This window comes from Paramormyrops kingsleyae, chromosome 19, assembly GCF_048594095.1.
Source record: "Paramormyrops kingsleyae isolate MSU_618 chromosome 19, PKINGS_0.4, whole genome shotgun sequence".
NCBI classification, from domain to species: Eukaryota; Metazoa; Chordata; class Actinopteri; order Osteoglossiformes; family Mormyridae; genus Paramormyrops; species Paramormyrops kingsleyae.
The window spans coordinates 21,131,554-21,157,539 of NC_132815.1; the positions used below are offsets into that span (position 1 = coordinate 21,131,554).

The window sequence follows — 25,986 nt, forward strand, 5'->3', positions numbered from 1 at the left end:
GGCAAGCAAAACAAGATTGCTGATTGAAGCAAGACCCTCCAATCAAGAGGCAGGGCGTTCAGGACCCCCGATGTGTGAACACGCCACGTGTGCAGCAGTCCCTCAATACTGTCCTCTCCTCTGCCAGGGCCAAACAATTCAGCAGAACACCGGGTTTCTCAGACAGAATGGGGCATCACTGTCACCCAGATAAATGTGGCAAGAAACGCATAAGAGGCAGATAAGCCTCTGGCACAAACGCACAGTGGAGAGGAGATCAGACTCACCACACCTGGGTTGCTCCGTCAGGGTGCATATTTGCACACATGCATGTACACATCGATAAGTACTCAGATATACAGATACACCGATGACAGGTACATCATCCGGGCAAAGCATGGCGATCCATCCCCACAGCCCCACCCCATTCTACCGCCAGCCAGCCCCACCCAGCCCCACCCTGTCACACCCAGCCCCACCCTGTTACACCCTGTTACACCCTGTCACACCCTGCTGCCCACTGTGTGTCACCAGGGACAATAGCGCCATTCCGGTTCTGGGCAGCGGAGACAGGACCCAGCTCTTCACTGGAGGGGGGCGTCTGATCAACGACGAAACAACACACAAAAGGCTAGAGCATGGGCAGGGCCACCCGCAGGAACAAAGCCGGCTTCTCACTGCACGTGGGGGGGGGGGGAGGGGGCTGGCAGGGACGCCGATGCGGGCTCCGGTCCGTCTAAGGATTCCCAAATATTCCAACCAGAAAACAGCATGTATGCAGTGACATTTCCAAAAATGCATCTTAACCTGTTTTTCCAGCACTGATTACTTCCTGTGTTAGAAACCATCAAGCATCACAGTGGTGACTGGCCCGGGACGTCGGGCTCGTTTCAGTGAGAAAGGAACCTTTTCTGGAGGGCTATGGAAAATAGCCCTGCAGCCACATCCACATGTATCTCTGCTTCTCCCACAAGCCCACATATTTTCCAGATAGGTTTTCGTGTGATTCATTGGCAGGAAACCATTTCGGCAAGTAGGTCAGAAGGTTCACGTTAAGTAGAGTCGTACAGAGGGACATGCACACCAAGGCTGCCGGGTCACGGTCTGGCCCTCCGAGCACCGGCCAGCCGACTAGATTAAGCTCCGGCAGAGCTGCTCCGATTGGCCGGCCGCAGAAGGCAGCGGCGAGGGCGGAGCAGGGCCCCGGAGTGACGGACGGCCTGAAGCGGCCGAGCCTCTAGAGGCACACCGGGGCCACGCATGAGCAATTACCATAATAATCAGGCATTCAGATAAAAGTGAAGCCCTTTTGTAAAGGTGTTAAAGTACAGGAATAAAACAAAGAGAAAGGGGACAAGCCATTAGGGTCCTGGCAGCCTTTTAGAATGGCTTAATAATCCACTCAGAAGGCTGGCTGAGGACAGGGAACTTCATGCTTAACACTCCGAAGGGGCGTCCTAGAAGAACCTCACCACTAAAAGTATGTATTTTACATTCAGAAACTCAATATTCAACCTCATAAGAATGTTAATGCCCTCTGAAGAATAAAAGCCGATGCTTTTGTTACCCCTGCAATTAGCCATTTTGTTCTCTCTCGTCTGAAAAACCGACATTAAGTTTCGCATCATCGCTGTGCCTGTGCTGAACATGGCGCCCCATACAGACAGAGACTCCAGCGGCGCCCGGACGGCGCACTGGCGTGCACTGGCGCGCACTGGCGCGCACTGGCGTGCACTGGCCCCTCAGCCAATGGGACGGGGGTTGAGCAGACATGTACGCCAAGCGAGCGACTGCTCGGCGAGGATCCTTGGGTCGCCTCGGGATCTGGGAGAGCAGTGGGATGCTGAGAGAGCAGCTCAAATGTCACGCCGCCCAACAAGATGCTGCCAAGAAGTGTCCTAAGGAATCGTGACCTTTTCCACAGAACAATGCTTCATTTTCCAAGCCGGACACAGGAATCGGCATTCTGATCAAGGCCTGGACGTCGTCTGAGACCGGCACTCCATTTCTCATGTAAATGTAGGTATTCACGTCTGTCCCAAGAAGACCTTTGTCCTCGTGTCTGTGTGGCATTTCGTGGGCCTGCATGGATCCCCCCCCTTGCCCAGTTCTGTATTCTTCATCGGAAATTCACTAATCTTAAGGGTGATATTGACATTTAACCACCAAATCTCTTTCCCTTTCCCACTTGACCTCAGAACCTGGTGAGCCTGAGCATTCATAAGTCGCAGAACTTTTACACTGAGTAACACGGAACATTCCAGAAAAAAATTAAACAATTAAATTAAAATTTGGCCTAGCGGCAGCCGTGGTGCTAACATACAGTCGACTTTAATGTCTCCATTTCCTGCAACATCACTCACAAGCTTTTCTGTCAGACGTAGCAGATCCTCTGTTCTCTTATGGGCTATAAACATCATGGAGTGATGCGTAAATAGTGCCCTTTGTCAAGCACCCTTCAACTGAACAGGCTTTGTTTTGTGAACAGAGTCCTTAAATGGGAGATTGAGACACTCGCTTTAACTGACCCACAGCAGAGGCTGAATCTGAGGTCATTAACCGGAACCGGAACCGGAACCTTGACCCTGATGTGGTACCTTCCTCATAACAGACCTACCTGCGGTGCCACTGGAAGCTTCATGATAGGCAAACTATTACTTTTATGGAAGATATTAAGGCATTAAACCAATGTTTCTCAAGCCAACCCTCGGGGACCCTCAGACAGCCCAAGTTCCTGTTCCATGCCAGCTCCCCGCCAATGAATAACGCAGAGGACCACTGGGAGCTGGAAGGCAGCAAAAACTTGGGGGGGGGGGGGGGGAGGGGGGGCGGCAGAGGACCGGGTTGAGAAACACTATGGGGTTGGTGTGTGGATCAGCAGACTGCCTGTGATCAGAAGGTCGCCGGTTTGAATCCTGGGACCAGCACAGTGATGACGGTGTTGAGCTCCTGAGCAAGGCCCTTAACCCCCAGCTCCAGGGGCACTGCATGCTGGCTGACCCCGCGCTGTGACCCCCCCCCCACCACAGTTATTCATGAGCAGCTGAATAACACGCTGGGTCTCCTACTAGCAGGCAGAGCCAAAGCAGGCCGATAGCAGCGCGTCCAAACAGGTTATACAAACCAGGAAGGGAAGTTTACAAAAGGATTGACTAGTTATACATCATCCCCAAGTCAAACAGAGATATGAATACCACGGATATGAGACAATCCCCATTTTATCGCAGCAATTGCCTAAGCAAGCAATTAACACTCCCTGTTACGACATCACAACCTACTCTGGCCAATGGTGTTATGGTCGGCGTGAAATCACTAAAATATGCATCTGAGGTTAAAGCTGTTGCAGCGACAGGCAACATTCAAATACTAATTTAAGACCTGACATTCCTAAGGCTACACAATTGATGGCTGGTAGATTACACTCGAGCCTATTATAAAAGCCAGATGTGTATGTATCATGTGTTAAACAGCTGTGTTTAAGAAAATAAGGCAAGAGAGTCACTCTGTATTCATAAAATGTTTTTTTTTATGGTGTAAGCTCTCCCTACACAGATATTCCCCATTCATCACTCCACAAGCCCCAACAGTGAGAAACAGATCCGAGCAGCTTGTAACTCTGACTTTAATATGATTTGCTATTGGGTGCCACTTTGCAGCGTATCAGTATAGCCGTTTGAGCAGTTCCAGGAGTCATTAGCAGAATACCTGTCCAGGTCACAGAAGGACCCTTACCTTTTCTGGGAGGCCGTTTCTGGCTTGATACCTTGGTATTCCTCATTCCATGCAAAAACATCTTGCAACGCAACATGACTGAATTTACTGAGCATGCTTCTGGGGCAAAGGACGACAAGAAAGACAAGGTCTCAGTTCCGGGCGGGAGGCCACGACGTATATCCCTGAGGCATTATGTATGGGGGGTTAGGGGGGCCAGAAGCGGGTCAGCCAGCGCAGGTCAGGCAACGTGTGGGGGCGACATCTTTAAATGGTTTTAAATGGCATTATTTTTTAAAACACATGTTTGGCCATGAGAAAGAGGGAAAAGGCAGTGCCTACTTATATTACGCCTTCGGATGCAGTTAGGAAAGTTAGTAGATGGAATTTATGAATGGAAATAAGCAGCACGTTTAAGAGCGATTTCACCTTTACAATGGCAGCGCAGAAACGTCTGAGGCGCCACACAGCAAAGATCCTATCACTACGGTCACCACGGTGACAACGGAACCGAAAGGAGTGGGATGTACAAATTCTCCTTGTTTATGTGGCATTGACTAGACATCTGCATTAGCTGCCAGCTGCCCTCCTCTCCATTTTAGGGGTCAAAAATGCCAGGTTGTCATTCACAGCGTCTCCCAGCGACAATATCACAATCCAGAGCCCTGTGAAACATCACTGTACAGTGCACAACTGCATATAGGATCCTTAGCATAGCTAATCTGAAGTGACTTACACATGTTCCAATATCTCTGGATTGGCAGTTACCAAAAACAGACTCAGTGCTGGGATTTAAAAGTCTTAATACCACTCAGGGAAGAGCAAGTTCCATGTGCAGCAATGACAATTATCAGTTTGATTTATATTCTCCATACAGCCAAACTGTATGGCTGATCTTTCATGGTAACATTACCACTGCCCAGATGCCTATATTAAAGGGTCAATAAAATCAGCAGTACTAAAAACAGCCTGTTACCATCATCATTACCCACCAGTTATTAAACACCCATGACTAAGTTGGAGTCCAAAAGAAGGCAGCTACAGTATGAGGAAGCAGGGCTCTACAAATATATATGCAGCCCATTCCAGGCAGCTGTGATTAACCCCAGATGCCACCACAGTCCATCGCAGAGCAGATACATGCACAGATCCCCGCAAACAACAAAAACATGCTTTTTTTTTTTTTAAAAAAAGGAAAATAAAATTGTATGGTCCACATATACAGCTTCACTCTGCACAGGACCATTATTTAAGGTGACACTCCAAACGTTAATACCGAACTCGATCCCCAAAATGCAAAGTGATTCTCCCTGAAGACACAAAAATAACCCACAAAGATTGACATGGAATGGAGCCTTAACACACCGCCCTACTGACAGGCATGAGCTCTGAGATTGTGTCCGACCAAAACGTGAGAGTACAAACTTCACATCTTATCGCTCTGCTCCCAATGTCGTGTGATTACGCCAATTCTGGTGGAATTTCCCGAACAAAACCAAAGTAACGCCATATACGCCTTATGCCGGAACAGAGGAACTTTATTACTGCGTATCAGAGATTAGGCTAGTCACCAAGGTACCAAATAAGGCATACTGTACATACAGCTTCCGGCATTCCATGGAAGAACTCAGCCGTTTATTAAACACATTTCTACAGTACAGGATAGAATCTCAGCGACACTTAAACACTCAGCTGAGAAGTCAGGGCTCTGGTTAATACTAAACCCAGTTACATGTACTAGCACACAAAAAGGCCATGTGACGTAGCGGAGTGCTGAAGATGCACCCCACACAGTTATTGTCCCACACCCGAGCAGCCACATCATCATTGTTTTGCACTGGTGTGAGACTTAAACTGGGAGGGGCAGGAAGATTGAGGAGCCGCTAGGATTCCCCCCTCCCCCCCCCCCCCTTTCAGGATGGCCCAGTCACAGCTATTCAACACTATAGATTCATTTTCTGAATGGCCTAATAGACGAGGCCTCACCTTCTTCAATATGCACCAATAATAGCCTAAATAAGAGTCAATAGCCAGACTACAGCACACTCCATCTTCCGCGGAAGCAGCAAATATAGTCATTGACCTCAGGCCACAATTCATCCAGGAGGAACGTTCACAGCCTGTCAGCTGTGGTCAGGAACTTCAGCCTAATGGATCAATCCCTGATTAAAAATGACTCAAAGGCACTCAAGTTTAAATAAATGGCAGCTTAAATAAGCAAAGCAAACAGATACTTGCGTTCAGTGCATGAAATGTGGTCGGCATTAATGCATCTGTTCCATTGAATGACGTCTCATTCGCAAGCATCGCCCCTCCCAAATTTATTTGCCCATGAGTGTATTAATCCTCAGCTAAAGGCGTTAGTACTCCAAGGACTGGTCTTTCAAATTCCTGGAATCCATCTTCTGAATGGCGCCTTCCAAGAAACATCAACATGTAACAGCACTGTATTGTTGACATTTACATGGGCCTGTGCTCTAAACGTGCAACCTCATCGTGCCTGGCCCTGAGCCATGAAGACGACCAGACAGAAGTAGGAAAAGCTTTCGCAATTAACTACAACACAAAAACAAGCGCTGCATATACTTTTTTAGTTGTCGAGCGTACGTCAGCAACAGTAGTGAAGTGAAACTGACCCACAAATCGATTAAGCATAGAAATGATGTTATGTCCTGATCTGGCCTAGTACATGCTCTTGATCTGGTTGGACTGGTTTACTGTCAGATCCAGCATCCAGATAAGACAGAACACAGAACTAGCTTACCTTCAGGTCACTGGCAATTATTCCCCTGGAGTTCACTGAGAAAGCAGCCCCGGATTCTACAGAATGAAAGCCTCCAGCATGCCCAGGGCAGGGGTAGCGTAAATGCCTTATTGTCATACCTCCGAGCAGCTTGGACTGGCAGTTGACAAACTCTGGTTTGCGCTCCCCGCTGTGCCGCTGGCAGGTGTGGTGCAAGACCTGGACAAACATGCACTTCTCCCCTGCAGAGCCTGCCACCCACTGGTCGGAGGCGTTGTCAAACTCCAAGTCAAACTCTGGACAGTCCTGGGGAACAGGGGGTGCAGAGGATAGCCACACATCAGGAGTCCAAAAAAAACCAACACGGCACTCGGTCGGATGTTATGACACGTCTGGTAGGCATCGCCTACGGATTTAATTTTGGAACCACAGGAGCTCAGTTATACAGAGAAATGAGCCTATTGAGTGTTGCAGATGAAAACCAAGGGGGAAAAACATTAAAAACAAATAGCAGATAAGTCTAGTAGTTCAGACATAGATTCCACAGAAGAATAACAATGTGGGAAGCCAAGGTCGTAAATGTGTTTAATAACCCTACACCACCATTACTACATCAAAAATCTAATGGGATTATTGCAACGCTCTTAGAAAACACTTTGATTTCATTTTTCAAAGTGTCACTCCCTTCCATCTAGAATGCCAATACATGCTTCTCCGACCCAAAAAGACCTACTTTCAGATTTACCCTTAACCCTCATCCAATCCAAAGCACTCACTCGATTAGGGTCGATGCCGTTGACCTTACGAAGCTGGTCCATGCTCCACTGAGACCTCCTAGCGAACGAGGAGGAGCCTTCAAACTGCTTCACCTTGGTGATGGACAGCTGTGGGGGCTTCTTGTTTGTAACTAGGGAGAACAAGGGTGGTGGGTCAAGGTAAAAAGTAACATTGCAGGAAGTCATGATTTTATACGAATCAAAAAAGGCTGGCATATGACAGACATCCAATTACAGCCAGAGAGACGTGTTACATCAGCACGCCACTTGGATAAGAGCTGCAGGCAGCAGAAGATTATTATTTTTTACTATGACAATATATCACATTCCTCAGTACCAGGCTGAAAGTTGACAATTCGGGCGGTAATTCAAATGAGATCAAATACAGGACCTGTGCGAGTGTGAAAATGGATAAGGGCTTGTCCGGGAGAGGCATACTCTGATCCTGTAATATTTTTGAGAGCACATTCTTGAAGGTAAAAATGAGAATTTACAGGAAAAGCCAGCTTCCTCCACTCTCACAGACGCATCAGGAAACAGGAGGTTCGACAACAGATGACTTCACCCTTGGCAACAGTAACTCATGATCTCCCTTGGGGCAGCATTCAGCCGGAACACTGGAGATCACCTATCTACTCATTCAAAAAAGTAAAAATAACACTGAACTGGGCCTGGCAGCACAAAGGGATTCCTACAGAGCATATTAACGCTTGGAACATCACCCAAGCCCATGTAATTAATCAGATTAATTTTAGCCCGTGTGCTATAATTTAGCCTCTCCAAGGTATTGATTTCTACCATCTTCTGGATGCTCATGCTTTAACATAAATTTACATACTTCAGAGGTGACAGGACCTGCATCGTTTGACCTGACTAATGTATCTGTGGCTTAATAGGCCTTTCAGTAATCCTACTGAGCCTGGAGCAGCTACAGATAAGTCCTACAGACTCACTTTAGCATACAGCTGCTTCACTTTGCTATAAGCACGGCAGTCTGTATATGGCTTGTGTGAAGATGTTGGTGACACAGCCACCATATCAGCAGACATTCAGGGGTTAATGTTAAACATTAACCACCAATTTTGCAGTTGAGAACCTGGTGCAACCTTGGACTCATCACAGTATCCTCCTCAACCACTTGTAAAGATTAATGCACTGTATACCGCCGCAGTTTTTCTAACCGTAATGTGTAAAGTGAACCAGGGAATACACCTTCAGATTAGTTAATGATCGATGCAAGTTGTTTTTCCTGTATCTTATTTCCATTTAGAAAGGGTCTCCCCATCTCTGCTCCTGCTTCTCATCCACAGTTTCCCACGAATCCTTTGTGTCACTAGACCAGAAGTCTGAACTGTAGGAGGAATCTACCCCAAACGCCAAAAAAGGAGGGCGACTTTGATATCTACTGCTCTGGAAATCATCAGCAGGTGTCACCGATAATCACCCGAGCATTCACCCCGGGAATACACATGCAGTGCGGCTACTTCCATCATTCTGCTGCGTTCCCCCCCCCCAAGCCAAACCTCTACTTCCCCACCCTGCCATCTGTACTGAGTCATCCCCAGCACAACAGACCTCCCTCTCTCCCTGTATTTTCACACCTAGAGGCCTGAGTAGGTCACTCCGTGCTCCCACCAGCTGAAGCACTCTCATTTTTCCATCGCTCTTGTGATTTCAGCAGAGAGTTAACTTTTGTGGACCCCAATAAATGTAATACTATGTTACCAGTTTGTTACCAAACTGGCCGACAACCTCTGGGTACAAGGGAAATGTTCTGTTGGGTTTGCAGGGATGGACTGTGGAATCCTGTGCCAGACCGTGCTTCTGAGGGACAGAAGAAACCTCTTCCCAGTCTACACTTTGTGCATTCCATTCAAAAAGACATACGCGCACACACACACACAAACTAAAATCCACTGGGACTCACACATGCAGAAAAACAACATATTGCCCACCTTCTACTGCAAAATGTTTGGGGACTAAAATTACGATAAAACTCTTTGCTCTTTACACATTTGCATAGTTCTAGGAGAAGCACTGCCTTTCATTAGGATACCAGCCAGTTTCACCCTTTCACAGTTTCTCCAAAACATGGGAAAGCCCCCGCAGAGCCTCCGAGGGTGCGGCATGGACGCCTTCCTCTCCTCTAGCTGCTGCCCCCCGGCGCAAACGGCGCTCCCCTCCACCCAAGGCTGATGTCAGCGCCTCCTCTCTGCTGATAAGGAACAGCACACATTCCAGGGTGAATTTCTTCACAGCCAGATCATCCAAAAACCTCCTGCAGCTGAAGTCTGCCTTATCCTTACCGTTAAGGTCATAATCATTAACCCCCGTCCGAAATTGAACGAAACTTATTTTGAAAAATGATTAGTATTTTTATTATTATTATTTAGTATGCTTATGAGAATTGCTTCCAAAAGGACAAAGACAATTTCCAAGAAGTTTGACGGAAATATGTTATCGGTGTACTTAATCGAAACAAGGAACACACAAAAAAAAAAAACCATGGCCAAAATTGGCCCTCTGACATTTTATATCCAATAGGGTAGCCCTTCTGACTCACAACTGATAGCTGTCACGCCCCGCTCCGTCCGCTCCCGATGTGTGCCACGCCCACCTCGTTACCTCGTGTTCAGCCCTAATTGTGATTGCCTGTGTCCTGTTAAGTCTAGCTTGTCTTGTGTATTTAGTCCTCGTCTGAGTCCGTCTTCCCCAGATTAGTCATTGTAGTGTTTCGTTAGATGTCCGTCCCTCCCGTAATAAACCTCGTTTCCCTAACTCCTGGCTGCTGTTCGCCTGCTTCCTTGTTCGCCTCCCCGTCTGGCGTGACAATAGCAAGTTCTTACTGTAGTTTCTCACAAGGTTTGCACAGATCCTGAATGATCGAAGACCATTTCTCCATGGTAAACTGCTCAAGCTCATGCAAAATTAGACTGTTTTTGAGAGTGGACCTTAACTTTGAGCTTTCACCAAAGATTCCCAATAGGATTGCGATCTGGGCTTTGACACAGCCACTCCAGGACCTTGATTGCGGCGTTCCTTAAAAGGTACTGGACTACCCGTGATGTGTACTTTGGGTCATTATCTTGCTGAAAGACCCAGTGACAACCCACAGCCAGACTAGCAGCAGATTTCTTCAAATTGTTCTTTAAAATGTCAACATAATCATCTTTTTTCATTATGCCACATACAAGGACAGGAAACCTTGTTCAGGAAGCAGCAAAACCCAGCATGATGCTCCCACTACCATGGTTAACCTTGGGAACTTTGTTTTTAGGGTTGAAGGCCTCTCCCTTCCAATGCCAAAAAAGGCGTGTCTACGTGCCCAAGCAGCTTCAGTTTTATCTCACCAGACCAAAAGGAGAGACTTCCAAAGTTCATCCCCATGTTTCAAATGGTCCTGGGCAAACTTTATTCTAGCTTTGATATGCCACATGTGAGCAGTGGAGTTTTCCTTGGCTGATGACCTCAAAGCTTCTCATGATATAGAGCGCTCAACAGTTGTTTTTAAGTCCAGAAGAGGCCAGTTCGTTGACAATGGCCTTTGCATTGATTCTTGGGTTCTTGTTGGCATCTCTGATTATTTTCCTCTCCAAAGTCTTTGAAATATTGCGCTTGCAACCACGCCTGACAGAATGGGTCACTTTGTATTTTGCAATGATGCAACGTACAGCTGTTCTGGACACAGTGAAAGGCTTGCAATTGGCCGAATAGCCGTTCCCCTTAAGATGAGCATCCACTATCTTTTCTCTGAGGTCTGTACTTATTTCTTTGGTTTTTGGCATGATGAAATTACAAAGAATGTAAGCATGATTCCTCTCGATCTTGCCTTTAAGTACCACTAGCTCTGCTTATTTCAGTCCATTTGTTAGAGTGTAGTGCTAACTGATCGAGCCAATCACATCATATGGGCTTCAGGTGTGGTTCCACACCAGAACATTTAATTTTACTACTATGCTTTCTGAGCAGATCACATGGGGCTAATCATTTTGACCACCCCAATTTTCAATAAAGTTGTTATACCGAAATATGGAAGCTGTTTGTTAAATTAAAAACGTACCAATTGGAGGTTTTTACACTGATGAATTTTTTGCTTTGTAAAGTTTGTAAAATGATAAAACGGAACATAAATGTCCCATTTCTCATAGGGGGCTAATAATTATGACAGACTGCCCTCCATGATAAGACTTTGTACAGGTGGATATATACTTATTTAGCACCATAGACACATGCATTTAGGGATTTTTGGACATGAAGATGCAATGGTTAGTATCAGAATTTACGACGTGCACATAGTACATTTACTGGTATTCAAACCACGCACTCAGATACTTCATAAATATTTGTAAAGTCTATTTATTGCTTAAAAAAATATTATAGCTTTTGCAGGCCACATGCATGCGGTATAACAAGCTGTACGACCCAAGATGGTCAGGGGCTCTGATTGAGCCGCATCTGGGAAGGAGACACTTGAATTGCATCAGCATATACAGGCCCTGATAGGGACCTAACAAAGACACAAAATGCTTGGCTACCACAGGCTTCTGACTGGAGATACTTATCCAATGAATCTTTGTCATACAGAAGGAAATTAGCTTTTTGCGTGTGCAGTGACAGAATGGCGATTCCACAGGGCATTGACATAAGCAGATGTTTGATGGTCTGAAGAAGCTGGCTCGGACTCCACTAAGTTTACATGACAGTACGTAACATGGCAACAAAATTCGCAAACAAATCTCCAAAACAATTATTCTAATTAAAACCAAACCTAGTAAGACTGTTGTATTATTTCGATCTTCACAGCCTGTATTGCCACCGGGTGCCCAAAAAACTGAAGACTCTCCGGCGGGATAAAGTCGGGGCTACAAACCCAGGAAAATTACAAATCAAGGCCGGCAACCTCCATCTTCAGCAAAGAAGCGGTAACTGTAGAGTCTCTGCTTTTTTCCTGATCTTCAGGTTGACCAGCATCCTATCAAAATGGCTGCTAATCTCTAAGCCCACCCGTCAAATAAACGTGTTCTGCATCAGGAGAGCTTCTTCCCCGATTAAGGTTCTCCATTACACACCACTAGTGTAACTCGGGATCGTTCTGGTAATTTCCTCCATATGCAGGACGAATGGGACTGAAACCAGAGATAGCAAAGTCCTCAAGCCTTGACAGCGGCAAGGTTGCCAAAATGGGCCTAAAGAGAGAGGAAGAGCCCAATTGGAGAAGAGCACATGGCGGATATATGATGCGAGCGAGTCATTGGCTCGCAGAAAGAAACAGCCCCGACTGACAGGCGTGTCACCATCCGCTAGGCGGCCTGGGCACTGGGTCACGCCCGAGGCTGCGAGCAGAGCTTCTCCTCTCCACAGGGGTGCGAGAAAAACATGGGAAATCCAAAATGTGCCACTTTGAATGTTCCTCTCGCTTAATCAACGAAAGTCTGCCGCCTCCATTCCTGCCAAATCTGTGGCTCCTCCCACCGTCTTCAAGAACTCCCATAGGTTTAAAGACTCATGCCGACGGGATCAAATAGAGAAATAAAGAATCCGGCATGTTGTCCCCCGTGTTGTCAAAGATAGTTGGACCGGCACTGCTCTTGCGAGCCAGTTATTATGGCTGTAGGACGCTGATGTTATTCACGGGGTATTTTCTACAGAGGATGACTCATTGACACATAAAACAGCCCCCCAGGAAAAAAAAAATACCCCACAATGACTTGTGACACCTGGAGAGCTAAGCAGTCCTTTTGTTTTTAAGGCACATTGAACAGCAATCCACCCATGTGATTTATCCACATGCAGCGTCTCAAAGCAGAACGCGCAGTGCACTTCAAACCCACTGCATGGCAACTGGCTGCTGACGCTAAATAAGCAGTGGGGCCTTGGCGCGGACGATGCCTACAGACGTCAACTGGCAGAAATATAGGTTGGTTTATTATTGGAGTCAATAGCATTTTGCTTGTTCCCCAATACTACCTGGAATGGTACGTTGTACTATTTCCTATAGAAACGGAGCCATTGAGATATAAAAGGTTTTGGGGGGGGGGGGGGGGGGGGGGGACTCAGTACAGATCCCACAGCAGGAGAATGGGACCTCAGGAGATGATTAATGAGCACCTTCAGCAAAAAAAGTAGACATCCTGTGTCTCCCAGTATGAGCACTACCTTTCATCACGACGGTGACAGGATAGTAGGCAGCAGCGGACAGTTCAGATCCAGAAAGTACAAATCCAAACCAAGATTTTGTTTCAACCAACCAGTTGAGTATAAAGAGTTGCATTCAGAGAGTACTCAACTGGTTGGTCGACGCAAAACCTTGGTCTGGATTTGTACTTCCTGGATCTTAACTTTCCACCTCTGTAGTAGTGGTGTAACAGTGAGCAATATCACCTCAAATCAAATTACAGGTGGGGTGGGGGGGGGCGGGGGGCAATGAATTGATGTTAGAATTCAGTTCCATTTAAACTGAAAGCCATTATCTTAAATGTGCATCACAGGAGCACTCAGACTTAATAATGCAGACATTCTAGCTGAGCTGAAAAATATAATTTAATGGGCCTGTCAAATTTCAATTGGCGCAAACATCTTTTTTAAAGTGTGACAAACAAACTCCACCGTTTTAAAAAAAATCATAAAAACCATTTCAGGAGTAGCAAAAAAATTAAAATTAGTCCCAGATACGCCACAGTGTTCCCGGTAAAGAACTAAAGTACACTCTGCAAGAAGAATTAATTTTAGCAGATTAAAATTTTAAAAATAACAGCCCCCAGGCATAACACCGTTTGAAAAGCATTGATGCAGGTCTAACATGTGGCGAGTTACACACCGCTGCCCCCGCAGGGGAAAACAAGGCGGTGCCACAAGGCCTTCAACTAGCCAGATTACTTTATAAAATATTTATTTAGCACTGAGCTACCTACAGTTATTAATTTCTTTCTGAAAGAACAAAGTAAACGGGAACAAGTCTATTATGGCGAAGCTAGAGGCTGGGGGGTGAGACTGAAACAGACGTGACCAGCCACCAGCTGCGTGACACATCACCACGCAGGGCGGAACCCGGGGGCTTATAGCAGGGCCCCGAGAGAGGGCGGTGTGGGGCCCCGAGAGAGGGGCGGTGTTGGGCCCCGAGAGAGGGCGGTGTGGGGCCAGACCGGCCAGAAAACCAGCCGCTGGCAGGGGTCAGTGAGGTGCAACACATACCAAGATGAGGGGGCAGATTTTATAATGGGCACAGAACTCAACCCACAACTTTGTGGGGAAAAGAAATGCACACGCTTCAGAAATAGAGCCGCAGCACATCCAGAAAGGTCCGGAACGGGGGGAGGAATAAAACCTCCTGTCGGTCTGGAACTTTACAACACCCCCGAAGCCACGTCACTGGGGTTTCTGAGTCAGGCGTCCCTGAAAAACAAGCTCCCCCACACTGACGCAGCACCTGGATTCACAGACACAGGGAGCCTCGACAGCCCCCCCCCCCCCCGAACACTACCACCATCGCGACTGCCACCTCCACGCCGAGATGGACACCGGCGTGCGAACTGGACAACACTGGGGAAAAGACGCACGAGAAAAGTCGAGGGGACACAGCGCACGCACGCTCCCGTTCACCAAGATGGCGGCTCTGCCCGCAGATCAAAGTCGCGCTGAGACAGACAGGGGCCCCAAGAGCGGGTCGCTGAAGAGCATTGCTTCTGACAGCAGGGCGGCACCGGAAATTATTAAAAGTTTCAGCCGTAGGGCAGAATGAGTCCTCAGCATTCCAGCACCACTGCTGCCCTGCTTGCGGGATTCGCCTCGACTTCATCGGAGTCATTTATGAAGCGGGTTCCACACACACTCGGTCTCGAAGGAAATTCAGAACCTGGCATAACGAGAGTTTTACTCCAGGCTGACTGAGTCGTTAACAAGCCTTCCGGAACAAGAAACCGACTGCCAAAAAATTACGAAAATGAAGTGTGAGCCTCCTGAAGCTCAGGCAGCAGATACGCGAAAAGCCTGCGGAACAGAAGAGTTCTCGCCCGTCCTGGGAAGGGCCACTGCAAAGGGCAACTCGCCACTGCATAGGGCAACTCGCCACTGCATAGGGCAACGCCAACCAAGCAGAATTATGCCGTTCGCCTGTTATTTAAATTTAGTCAACGCATTTCATGCAAGCAGAGCAATTTATCTTCCAATTGCTACCCCTTATTTTTAAAGACTACACTTAAGCACAGTGTTTAACAGGTAATTAAACAGCAGAATGATAATGTTAACCTGCCACATGGAGCATGCATCCAAAGAAAATAAAGCAAGAACTGGCAGCAGTGTGCTAAAGCTCCCACAGCCATCCAAATGCCAATAGCAAGAAATGTTAAAAAGGACGATTCCCTCCCCAGAAGCAGTGGCAGACGTGATTATTTCAGCCCGTTACAGCGAAGGGTCCTGCTGTTGTTAAGGACTAGTTATTAAATGCTGTTCAAGGCACAAAGAGATACAGCTGGTACCCTCATAAAGACAGAGGAGCTACCCTGGACAAAATCGAAGCTGCCGTCAAATGCTTTCAAAATCTGCCAGTAAAAAAAAAAGTGGTCCTTAAGTTTGTCATTTTTGTTTTTTGTTTATTGCACGGTGTATCAAAGTCATCTCTTTTCTCCAAAATGGTGGAAAAGGAGGCTCTTTGAGAGCTAAAATAGGTGTTTTAGAGAAACAGCCCTAAAATGATAAGGGAAAGCAGGCTTTTCTGATAAAGCTAATGACCCGTCTGCAGACAGGATTAATCGGGCTGGCTACGTACCTGCTGAAAACAATGGACCAGCTCGCGGCGATACTGCTACGATTTCGCGGGGCGTGCGTGTTTGAACCAGGAGACGTGAGGACAAGGAGGGCACCCTGGATCACAAAGCAGGCTCAAAAACACGCTTTTCCGACAGTCAAGATCTCTGTAAAAGTGCGTCGGGAATCCAGGACGACATCGATACACCCTGTCAGGCGTGTCGAGGGGACGATGGCAAGCCCCACGGCTGAGGAGCACGGAGTTCACGAACGCCTCGAACACCCAGGGGGACTCATGAGGGCCCCGATGATTCAGGCGTGTGGAAAGTTTCCCTGCCGCTGTCGCTGAAACTAACCGGGACAGGGCTAGATGAAAGTACTAGGCTCTTCTCACTTGTCATGTGTAAGATAACCATCAACTGAGAACATTGCAGAAGCATTCCAGAAAAATACCCGAATAGACCTCACAAGTACGCTGCAGGAATGTCCACTTGGCTGTAAGACAGGACCATGTGACCACATGACCATGTCACATGGGGAGTGTAGGGACAGAACTCAAGTCACAACTTTGTAGGAAAACAAAACCACATACCACCCTATGTGACCATATGGCCATGTGACATGGGGGGTGTAGAAGGTTAAAATAGTTCAAGCAGCATTTTGTAGAGGTTTCCTTTAAATTTTTCCTCGCAGATCTGCACTTTTAATCTTGCAAGTTCCATCCATCCAACTTCAGTAACCACTTGTCCTATTCAGGGTCACGGGTGGTGCAAAGCCTATGGACGCAAAGGCAGGAAACAACCCAGGATGGGCTGTCAACCCATCACAGGGTACAGACACACACACCTAGAGCAGTTTGATAACTCTGATTAACCTCAGCATGTTTTTAGACCTTGTGGGGAATCAGGAATTCCCAGAGCAAGCCCCACAACATGAATATGCAAATTCCACACACACGGAACCCTGGCGCAAGTCATACATTTGTGAGGCAACAGTGCCAACCACTACACCATCGTGCCACCCCAACCACAGAAGTTTATCCATCTAAACTACTAATGCAAGCCGTCATCCCAAACGTGTGAGATTAATACATGAACCAACATCTATTTCTGCAGCGAAAGGTTTGTTAAATTGCTTCAGACATGATGAACATTTCAAATGAAGGCACGACTGGGAAAAAAACAGCCGGCTGCTTTTCCAAACCAATTTACCAGATGGTAAATGGGATTATTTCACTGCTGCCTCCTATGAATACTTTCTTGTGTGCTTCTGGGACACAGACTTTATTTGGAACGTTTTACTGCCTACAACAGTTCAAACAATTTACTACAATTTACAGCAACTCTTCTGATGGGATCAGAGGGACCAGCCCAATTACAAAGGACCATAGTGTATCACACCCAGACTTGGACAAGGCCATTCTCTGTTATACTGAGGTGGGAAGCAGTGACAGTCTTTGCTATTAATTTCAACTTAATGCATAATTACAGTGTCACTCTGACAATATTAATAGGAAGAGCAAGTAAAAAATTTAAATTGGCCCAGGTTAGGTTTAAAAGGTCAGAATGTTCCATTTTCATACAAAATAATGACAATAATTCCAGGTAATTATCTTTAATAGTTTGAGATATATGACTGTTGTGTAGCCCCTGGCCCGATGCGTGGGGACCTCACTTTCATTTCACAGTGGATGATTGTGGGATCACTACAAATCTCCTGAAAAACTGGGAGTTTCAGTATTTTGGGAGTTTAGGGCGTTTTTTGTAGGCTTCTTTGACAAAACTGAGGGTGAAATTGACAAATATCTTTAGCTGATCTGTTGAAATCTTGGCTTTAAATTTGAAATAAGTAACAACAAACAATGGGTTGGCAAAAAAAAAGAGAAAGAAATATCCTTTAATTTTGTGAAAGAAGACATTTCTCGACAGAAATGATAGATGAATCTGAGGCGATTCGGGGGAGTTTCCCCAGTTACTGCGCTTACACACTGGTACCACATCCAGTTACTGCGCTTACACACTGGTACCACATCCAGTTACTGCGCTTACACACTGGTACCACATGCCAAATAAAACTGCCACCAGCTCACGTCATTTTTGGAAGAACCAGCAGTCAGTCTGTGTCCACCATAGCATCGCTTCAGGGTTTTTGTTTTTTTTCGCAAAGTTATACATTTTTGTGTAGAAATAAGCTGGAAGAGACCCGGGGAGACGAGGACAGAGAGCTTTTGGTGTCGAGGGCTGTCAGGAAGAGAGCAGACCAGCGTTGACACACTTAACCGGCAGAATTCTCAAGATGGCATCACCCTCACCAGCAAAGCTACACTGCAACAGGAAATGACATCACCTGGCCTTCCCACCAGACACCCAGCTCACATGTCATTCAAGTTATTTGACGCCCCCACCCCACCCCTGGCATTTTCCCTCCCCCTACAGCTCACCGTTAATCCAGCATAACCTTTATGCACGTACTGTATAACAGCTGCCAGTTTGTGGCCCTTCTGAACGCATTCGGGCAACAGAGCGAGTCAGTGTTCCCTAGCGCTGGCCAGAATGTGGGCACGGAGTCTGGGTGAGGGGAGGCTGCGTGCCAGGAACCGGGGGCCCGGGGCACCGAGCGTGGCCCCGCCCCCTCACCGTACGAGGCACGGGGCCACACCGCTTCCGGCCTCGCAGGCCACGCACAGAGAAACGCCTGTCTGACTGCCTTCCAAGACTCCCTTTCATGTTCTCATCAGGCCGTGAGAGGGGCCATTGTTTTCCAACCTTTGTTAAAGGGCCCTATTATATTTGGGCAGCCAAATAAAAACCAACATACAATGTTTTGGGGGGGGGGCTATCATACTGTATGATCAACAGCCTGGAAAATGAATGGCTAAATGTTTAATAAGGATTTTGAATTGTGAAAAGGTGGGTTTCACACCTAAATATTTTCATGACTATATTTTATAACCTTCTCTGCATTTCTGGAGGCTTCAGAAATACATTCATGAAAAAACACCAGCGTGCTGTGTGATACCTTTTTCTGAATGACCTTCATGTTGACGCTAGACTGTTTGCTCAAGGCTCTCCCTGCCTACTATCCCAAAAAGGATAACAGCCTACGTGTCGCAGGCAGCCCAGGAGGCCACGCCCAGCAGCGTTTCCATGGAAGCAATCCCAGTGACCAGCCAGTCTGCTCTCAGCGCAAAGACCCCTCCCTTGCCTGCCCACCATCAGGACGAGGCAAAGGGTCCAGCGTGTCATGCTTGGCTGACCATCTGCATTTCGTTCGCCAAAAACAGAGGTAAGACACTTGTTTGAAGGACCCGAGAGGCGTCTGTGTGTCCTCTGATACCAAGGACAGAGACGGCAGGCCATCTGCAGGCAGACGGCAGCTTCACTGTGCGTCAGCGGTCACATGATCATCCTGTATTTAAACAAAGATCAGAAAGTTCACCGGCACGCCGCAGACTCTGGTTTAACCCTAAAGCAGTGTTTCCCAATCCAGTCCACAGGGACCCACAGACAGTCCATGTTTTTGCTCCTTTCCAGGGAGTTGGGAGGGAGCAAAAACATGGACTGACTATGGGTCCCTGAGGACTGGATTGAGAAATACAGACGCTCCTCTACTTACGAACTTTCAACTTACAAACCTTCAGACATACAAACGAAGACAACTTTAAGTCCAAATTGTGTTTGTTGGGCTCCCGTTTCCTGTACGCAACATCAATTTATTTTTCTGTGCGGCAATTCCGCCTGGTACGACTTCTGGCCCCTATTCCCGCCGCGCAGCAGCGTAGCGTGCGAACTCCCAGCATCCTAGTTCTTTGTACTTGCGTATACTATTAAAATGATGTTGAATAACGACTTGTGAAAATTTCAAGTTATGAAGGGCCGTTCGGAACGTAACTCATCCCCCCCCCCCCCCCCCCCGCCCCCGTTCCCTTTTCAAGAAGGATGCTGTAAATACCGTCGAGAAAAGCTGCTTTTCAAACTCTTCCAAAGACACTCGAAACACACCAGAGAATGTAGGCTGAGGTAACTTACTGCCTGAATAACTACACTGAAAAAAGGAGACAGAGAAGCAGCACAAAGACTAGCAACCGACAGAGTCTGTGAAGGCTGGAGATGCCGCCACCAGCTGTAGAATGACAAGGGCCTGCAGGATCTCAACACCGCATTGCTGCACCTGAAAACAAGTCTCTAATTAAAACTAGCTGACATTTCCAGACCCACAGCCCTGGAACACTTCAACCGCTCTCCTTTCGTACAGAGACTCCGATTCAAAAATGCTAGCAGGCGTGTGTCCAGAGCTCTCCAAACCATCAGCAGTACCAGACAGGGAACTTAAACTTATTCACATTCGCACAATTCATTAATTCAGCTGAGCTCTCAAGTTCCTGGGGCGGCAACTGGCAGAACCAGAACGAGGAGCCCAGACTTACCAACGAACCTGCACCTACCATTCCTCCTCACTGGCTGCCAGCAACGTAATTCCGACACGCCAGGCAGCCTGCGGGCGCCACTTAAAAGTGCATCTTCTAAAACATGGAGGCTGCACAGTCCCTTACAGGGCAGACTCTACAGTCCAATGCAAAACAGGACATCCGATGCAGAAAATCGCCCGTTCCGACGCAGACCGACAGACCCACACCAGGAGAGTTAGTTATGTTGACTTTTACATGCTTAAGATTAGCTTTTTATCAAAAGTCTTAAAAAGCCTCTGGCTTCACTTTACTAAAGACCTCCTTTTCAAAAAAAAATCAGTAAAATTGTACTTTTGCCTAAGGGAGTCAATAGAATGACAACACAATAAAATGTGTTTAAAAGATAAAGGATTTTTGCATACAAGACATATATATATATATATATATATATATATATATATATATATATATATATATATATATATATATATATAATAGTTTTCAACACATTCGGCCTGCCATGTTTTCACTGTGAGAAGAGCAGAGGTTTGAGATCTGAAGGTGGTATCACGTACTGATTATGCATCTGCCTGTTCATTCTCAGGCACATCGCAAAGACCTGGCACCCAACAGATATATGTACTCTGCTACTGTACCCCCACCTGGGGAAGATACTGCATGACCGAATACAGATGAAGAGCCGTGCCAATGTCCTGTAATATTCAACCAGGTTTTGGGTTTCAAGCAGATATCGATACAAGTTCAATGAAAGCAAAAGTAAGGCAAAATGAAGCAAGTGAAGACCCAGAGGAAGGGAGAAGATGATTGGCTGAAAAGGGAAGCAGAAGTACCACTGACATTCAGAGTAGTGGCAGGCATGTGGGGGAGCAAAGCCAATTAGCAAAGAGTCTCTATATTCCGCATAAATCCAGCGGCACAACATTAGCTGTCCTGCCTGGCGGGGAGAGCTTTACTTGGCCAGCTTAGTGCTCTGAGGAGAGGCCATTTTTCCCGCTAACTCATCAGGAGTTCTGTCCTGGGGATACTTATGAAAAAAAGATTTTCTCTGTACTTTGTATCTCGCCGGCAGTATCAGGTTTCCCATAAAGCGCATCAGCAAACCAGTCAGAAGACCGTGGTCAGCAGCAGGGAGATAAGAGCACGACTGTTACGGGTCACTGGGGGGGGGGGGGGGGGGGGGGGTTATCGGCCCGGCTGGCAGGTGTTGGCACCAGACCGGTCAGCAGCTGGAGGAGGCAGAAGAGCCTTTGTCGTCTGTTTGCTGACACGCCTAATTTCATCTGGGTGCAATGACAGTTTGGAAGGCCTCCAGTCAGCAAGCCATAGCTTCCAAGTAACACAAGATGGGCCACAGTGGACCTCGCTTGTTTTGATCCAAACCTTTGTTCCAAAATTAAGCTGCTCTGGTTACATGATTCCCATAAGGCACGAGAAGGCCAGCCCAAAGTCCCTTTACATGTCAACTTTACAAGCGATTATTTACACACCGTTTGGCAAAGTACCCACGTCATATTTAGGCTACAGAAAGCCAACTTCAAGAGCTTCTGAACCTGAATTCACAGCACAGCTAATTGAAACCTCTGTCCTTCGAACCTCTGCAATTAAACCTCAGTCTCAGATATTTGAAACAGATCCTAAAAACGTCTCCGTCTTCCCAGCCACACTCCCCTACAAGGCAAAGCCATAAAGCTCCTTCACATGCACCTACAGTCCCTCCCCAAGCCGGAGCACAAAGCTACCGCCCCCCAGCACCACCCAGGAGCCTGAGCAAGAACAGGGAGCCCGTTTCATCTTCCCTGGACTTCCCCTCCTGCTCTCCAAGTCATTCATCAACTGGCTTTTAGCCCGCAGCTGATCTTCTGCCCTACACCAACAATCCGACTCTACCACTCCCAGAAAGGGTGCCCCCTCCCATTACAGAACACTTGAGAGTAGCAGCTTCGGGGTGAGACTGGGCAAATGTCTGGAAGCCAGGTGCCACCATGCTGAAGTTAGGAAAGCTGGACCCATAGTGTAAAAGAGATACTGAAGCCCCTTGTACTTTTCTATAACACCAGAGAACAGGGTGGCACGGTGGTGCAGTGGTTAGCACGGTGGTGCAGTGGTTAGCACGGTGGTGCAGTGGTTAGCACGGTGGTGCAGTGGTTAGCACTACTGCCTCACAGCAAGAAGGTCCTGGGTTTGGTCCCAGGTCCTATCTGTGTTCACCTGGGTTTTTGCCGGGGACTCCGGTTTCCTCCCACGGCCCAAAAGCGTGCAGGGTAGGCTGATTGGCGAGTCTAAATTGACCCTATAGTTGTGAGTGTGTGTGCCCTGCGGTGTGGTGGCGACTGCCCAGGGTTGGTTCCTGCCTGCGCCCATTGTTCCTGGGATAGGCTCCGGTCCCCCCCGCGACCCCAGCTGGGCTTAAGCGGTTTCAGAAAATGGATGGATGGATGGATGGAAAATTATGGGCTGCAGTATAGGAACCTGCTTCAATAATGGAAACAGTGATTGAGCATCAGAGATTAAAGGAAACATTTTCATTTCTGCCTTCAGCAGGGGCCACTCTGACATGGGCGTAAGCAGTAGGTTTCATGTTCTAATCCCACGAGAAGCCTAGCTGTAACACCCTTGAACGTGACTTATTCTCATCTATGTAAAAACCAGGAACTAAATTAATACAAGTTCTGCTCTTTATCCATGCATGGTACAAGTGAAGCAGCTGCAGTCCCTGATTGGGTCCTATCAGGATCAGTGATCACCGTCACACTGCCGATGTGACCCCATGGGTGACAGCAGGCTGTCGGCACGGTAACTGTAACTATATTGTCCATCCCAGCAACAGATAAGCAGGAGCAGCACTGATCCACCATCGATCGCTCACAGACAGGCATTTGTCGGTACTGGAATATCACAGAAACAACTAGCCACCATAATCATGAAGCTTCTACTGAAATATGCTGACAGGAATCGATTTAACAAAAAAAAGAAAAAATATATACACACAATTCCATTATTCTGGCAGGGTTCGAGAGAATGGCTGAGGGTGTCTACAAGAACTCGCAAGACAGACTGTGGCTTCCTGCAGGAGCGGCGGTGAGAGATGAAAGGTCTCGCAGGCAAAGGTTTCCTCAATGAACAGGAGGAATGTGGAATATATAGGGGTGTGTGTGTGTATATATGGCTAGTATAAGGTGTATATATGTAACCCATATATAGGTATGCATAGTGTAACCGATATATAGCTGTATAGTATATATTAAAACCTTATATATAGGTTTATATACAGCATAACCTATATAGGGGTATATATACACTCCATATACAAGTATATACACAGTACAACCCATATGTGCATACACACCCCATATATAGGTATATATACACCCCATATACAAATGTATACACAGTATAACCCATATATAGGCATATATACAATATAAACCATATATGGGTACTTATACCCCACACATGTAGAATTATATAACCCATATACGGGCATACAAGCTCTGCACACAGAGCAGGACCAGACTTCAAAGCCATCCAGTCCCGGAGGTGTGAGGTAAGAGTGCTACCCACTGAGTCACCATGATATTTGTGTGCGCACAAGTTAAAATAACAAAATAAATAAAAGGAGAGGTGTTTTCACCATGTGACCGTCGGGCTTCCTCATAGGCCCGCGAGCCCCAGCTCAGAGGTCAGCAGCTGTAGTAGAGGACAACACGAGAAAGATCTCAGCGCATTATGATTAATTCGCGGCTTGGGAAACACGCTTATTGATGACAGATGTAATGCGCTCAGCGAGCAATGAAGACTTTTAGAGAGTATTGGGGATGGATGACGAGAGGGAGTTTTGAGTGTGGTGCCGCGCTTCTGCTCTTTGCGGCGTCACCAAGCACATCTAAGTGCCCCACCGTCTGGGGAAGGCAAACACAGCACGTCTCTAACTGCAGAGATGGTGACACTTTGTCAGAAAGAGGCGCAGCCACGCAGGTAACGCAGTGCCTGTCAAAGCCGAATTGATTTAAACAAACAGGATCAGGAGTTAAGAAATAATATCTTTCAATTTCATGGAATATTATTAGTTTCTATACTGAAATGAGAATAATTAACTGCAATACTGTAGATCAATAGCTCGGGTTGTCAGTCTCAAAACCGTGCCCAAAGACCTAAATAATTCAGAAAGCTATTATACAAAAGCTATTATACAAAATGACATAGGAGCCATTTGTAATACTTTCCTGGGAAAATGGACACAAATTCACATGCGAGATCCCAAACGTCTCCTCTCGGCTACATCTCCTTGCAAGTCCCTCTTAGACACACACCTAAGCCAGTAAAGTGCCCATTTGCACCAGTGACAGGGCTGCGGAGAGCTGGGTCAAGAGACACTGACACCAGTGCCATTCGGGTGGCTGGGGATCCCACTCACACACGTATCCAGAGGGGCATCAGTTCTGGAGGCATCCCCTTACGGACCACACCCCAGAAGATGCAGGAATAACCCCACAGAGCAGCTGCTGCCCAGAGCAGTCTGGTGTGGAGCGGGGACGAGAGGTCAGGGAAAACTGCACACACAGCCTGATCTTTAGCAGGCTCTCATTCCGACAGGATGGACTCAGACACACAGAGAGACAGTGAGAGACAGGCTGACAGAGAGAGAGAGACAGAAAGGCAGACAGACAGGAGACAGACACACCTGAGTATCACTCCAGAAGTCCAGAGCGAGTTTAAAGGCAGGCTGAGCCACCAGACTGGCAAACCCCCTCTTCCTCCAAGCTGTGTGTAAGGTGAACTTCATATAAAGGTTCATGTGCCATTTCAGCACGAACACTGCAAACCCCAGTGTCCCTCCATCCTCCTGCAGTGTATTTCCTTACTATGTATCTGTGAAGTTCGCACTAAGAGTCTCATTCCATTTCTGCACCCAAACAGTGACATTAACGTTAGCTGACTGTCTCTGGGTCCGGGGGGTGCGACAGAGCTGGTCCAGGCTCACACCTGACCATGGAGCCCCCCCCCCCCTCCACTGCCACCAATCAGCAAAGCCACAGCCACCCAGGGGGCTCCCGGGACGTGCCGTGGCCCCGTGGCCCCGCAGCTTTGCCAGCTCTGCCTCGCACAGCAAGCGCCCCTATGGGATCCTTTTTTTTTTTGGCTTAAAGACATAAGTTTCCATGGGAACGGGAACCATTTCCCTCCAAGCCCGTAGGGAAGGACGTCGTTGGCTGAATGCCTTTAGCGCTTGGAGGACTTCAAGTCTGAGTGACAATTTCAGTCTCACCGCCGGGGTTGATTACTGGATATGCAGTAAAAAGGCCCAAAAATAATAAAATAATCATAAAAAGAACGCACATCTTGCCAAAGCCTTCAATATTAGGCGCTTGACGTCGCTGAGATCTGTTTAGCACCAAAAGAGTAGCATAACCATTTTTTGCCTCAATGGTTCACTGATGCCAGAAGTAGTAAACAGTTATGGTGAATCAGGGAAGGGTTCTGGGATATTTTTACACACCCTGTTATTGTGATTTTAGACTGTTTCAGGCTAATAAGAGCCTCTCTCCTCAGACTGGAACAAGGCGGACACATCTGCATGGATCGGAAAGGCGGGGAGATACTCGGAG

General features: G+C 47.2%; 1 protein-coding gene across 4 annotated transcripts in view; it reads right to left on the minus strand.

Moving 5' to 3' along the window:
* Window positions 1-25,986, minus strand: part of LOC111859963 (syntaxin-binding protein 6) — a 46,293-nt gene that overhangs the window by 7,772 nt on the left and 12,535 nt on the right. For 2 of the 4 annotated variants that reach the window (XM_023843174.2, XM_023843172.2), the window contains exons 3-5: window positions 7,210-7,340; window positions 6,574-6,739; window positions 3,712-3,810 (exon numbers count right to left, since the gene is read on the minus strand). In XM_023843174.2, coding sequence (XP_023698942.1) covers window positions 3,712-3,810; window positions 6,574-6,739; window positions 7,210-7,340 — 396 coding nt within the window. The remainder of the gene's footprint in view (window positions 1-3,711; window positions 3,811-6,573; window positions 6,740-7,209; window positions 7,341-25,986) is intronic. The other 2 variants (XM_023843175.2, XM_023843176.2) reach the window with 2 other exon arrangements.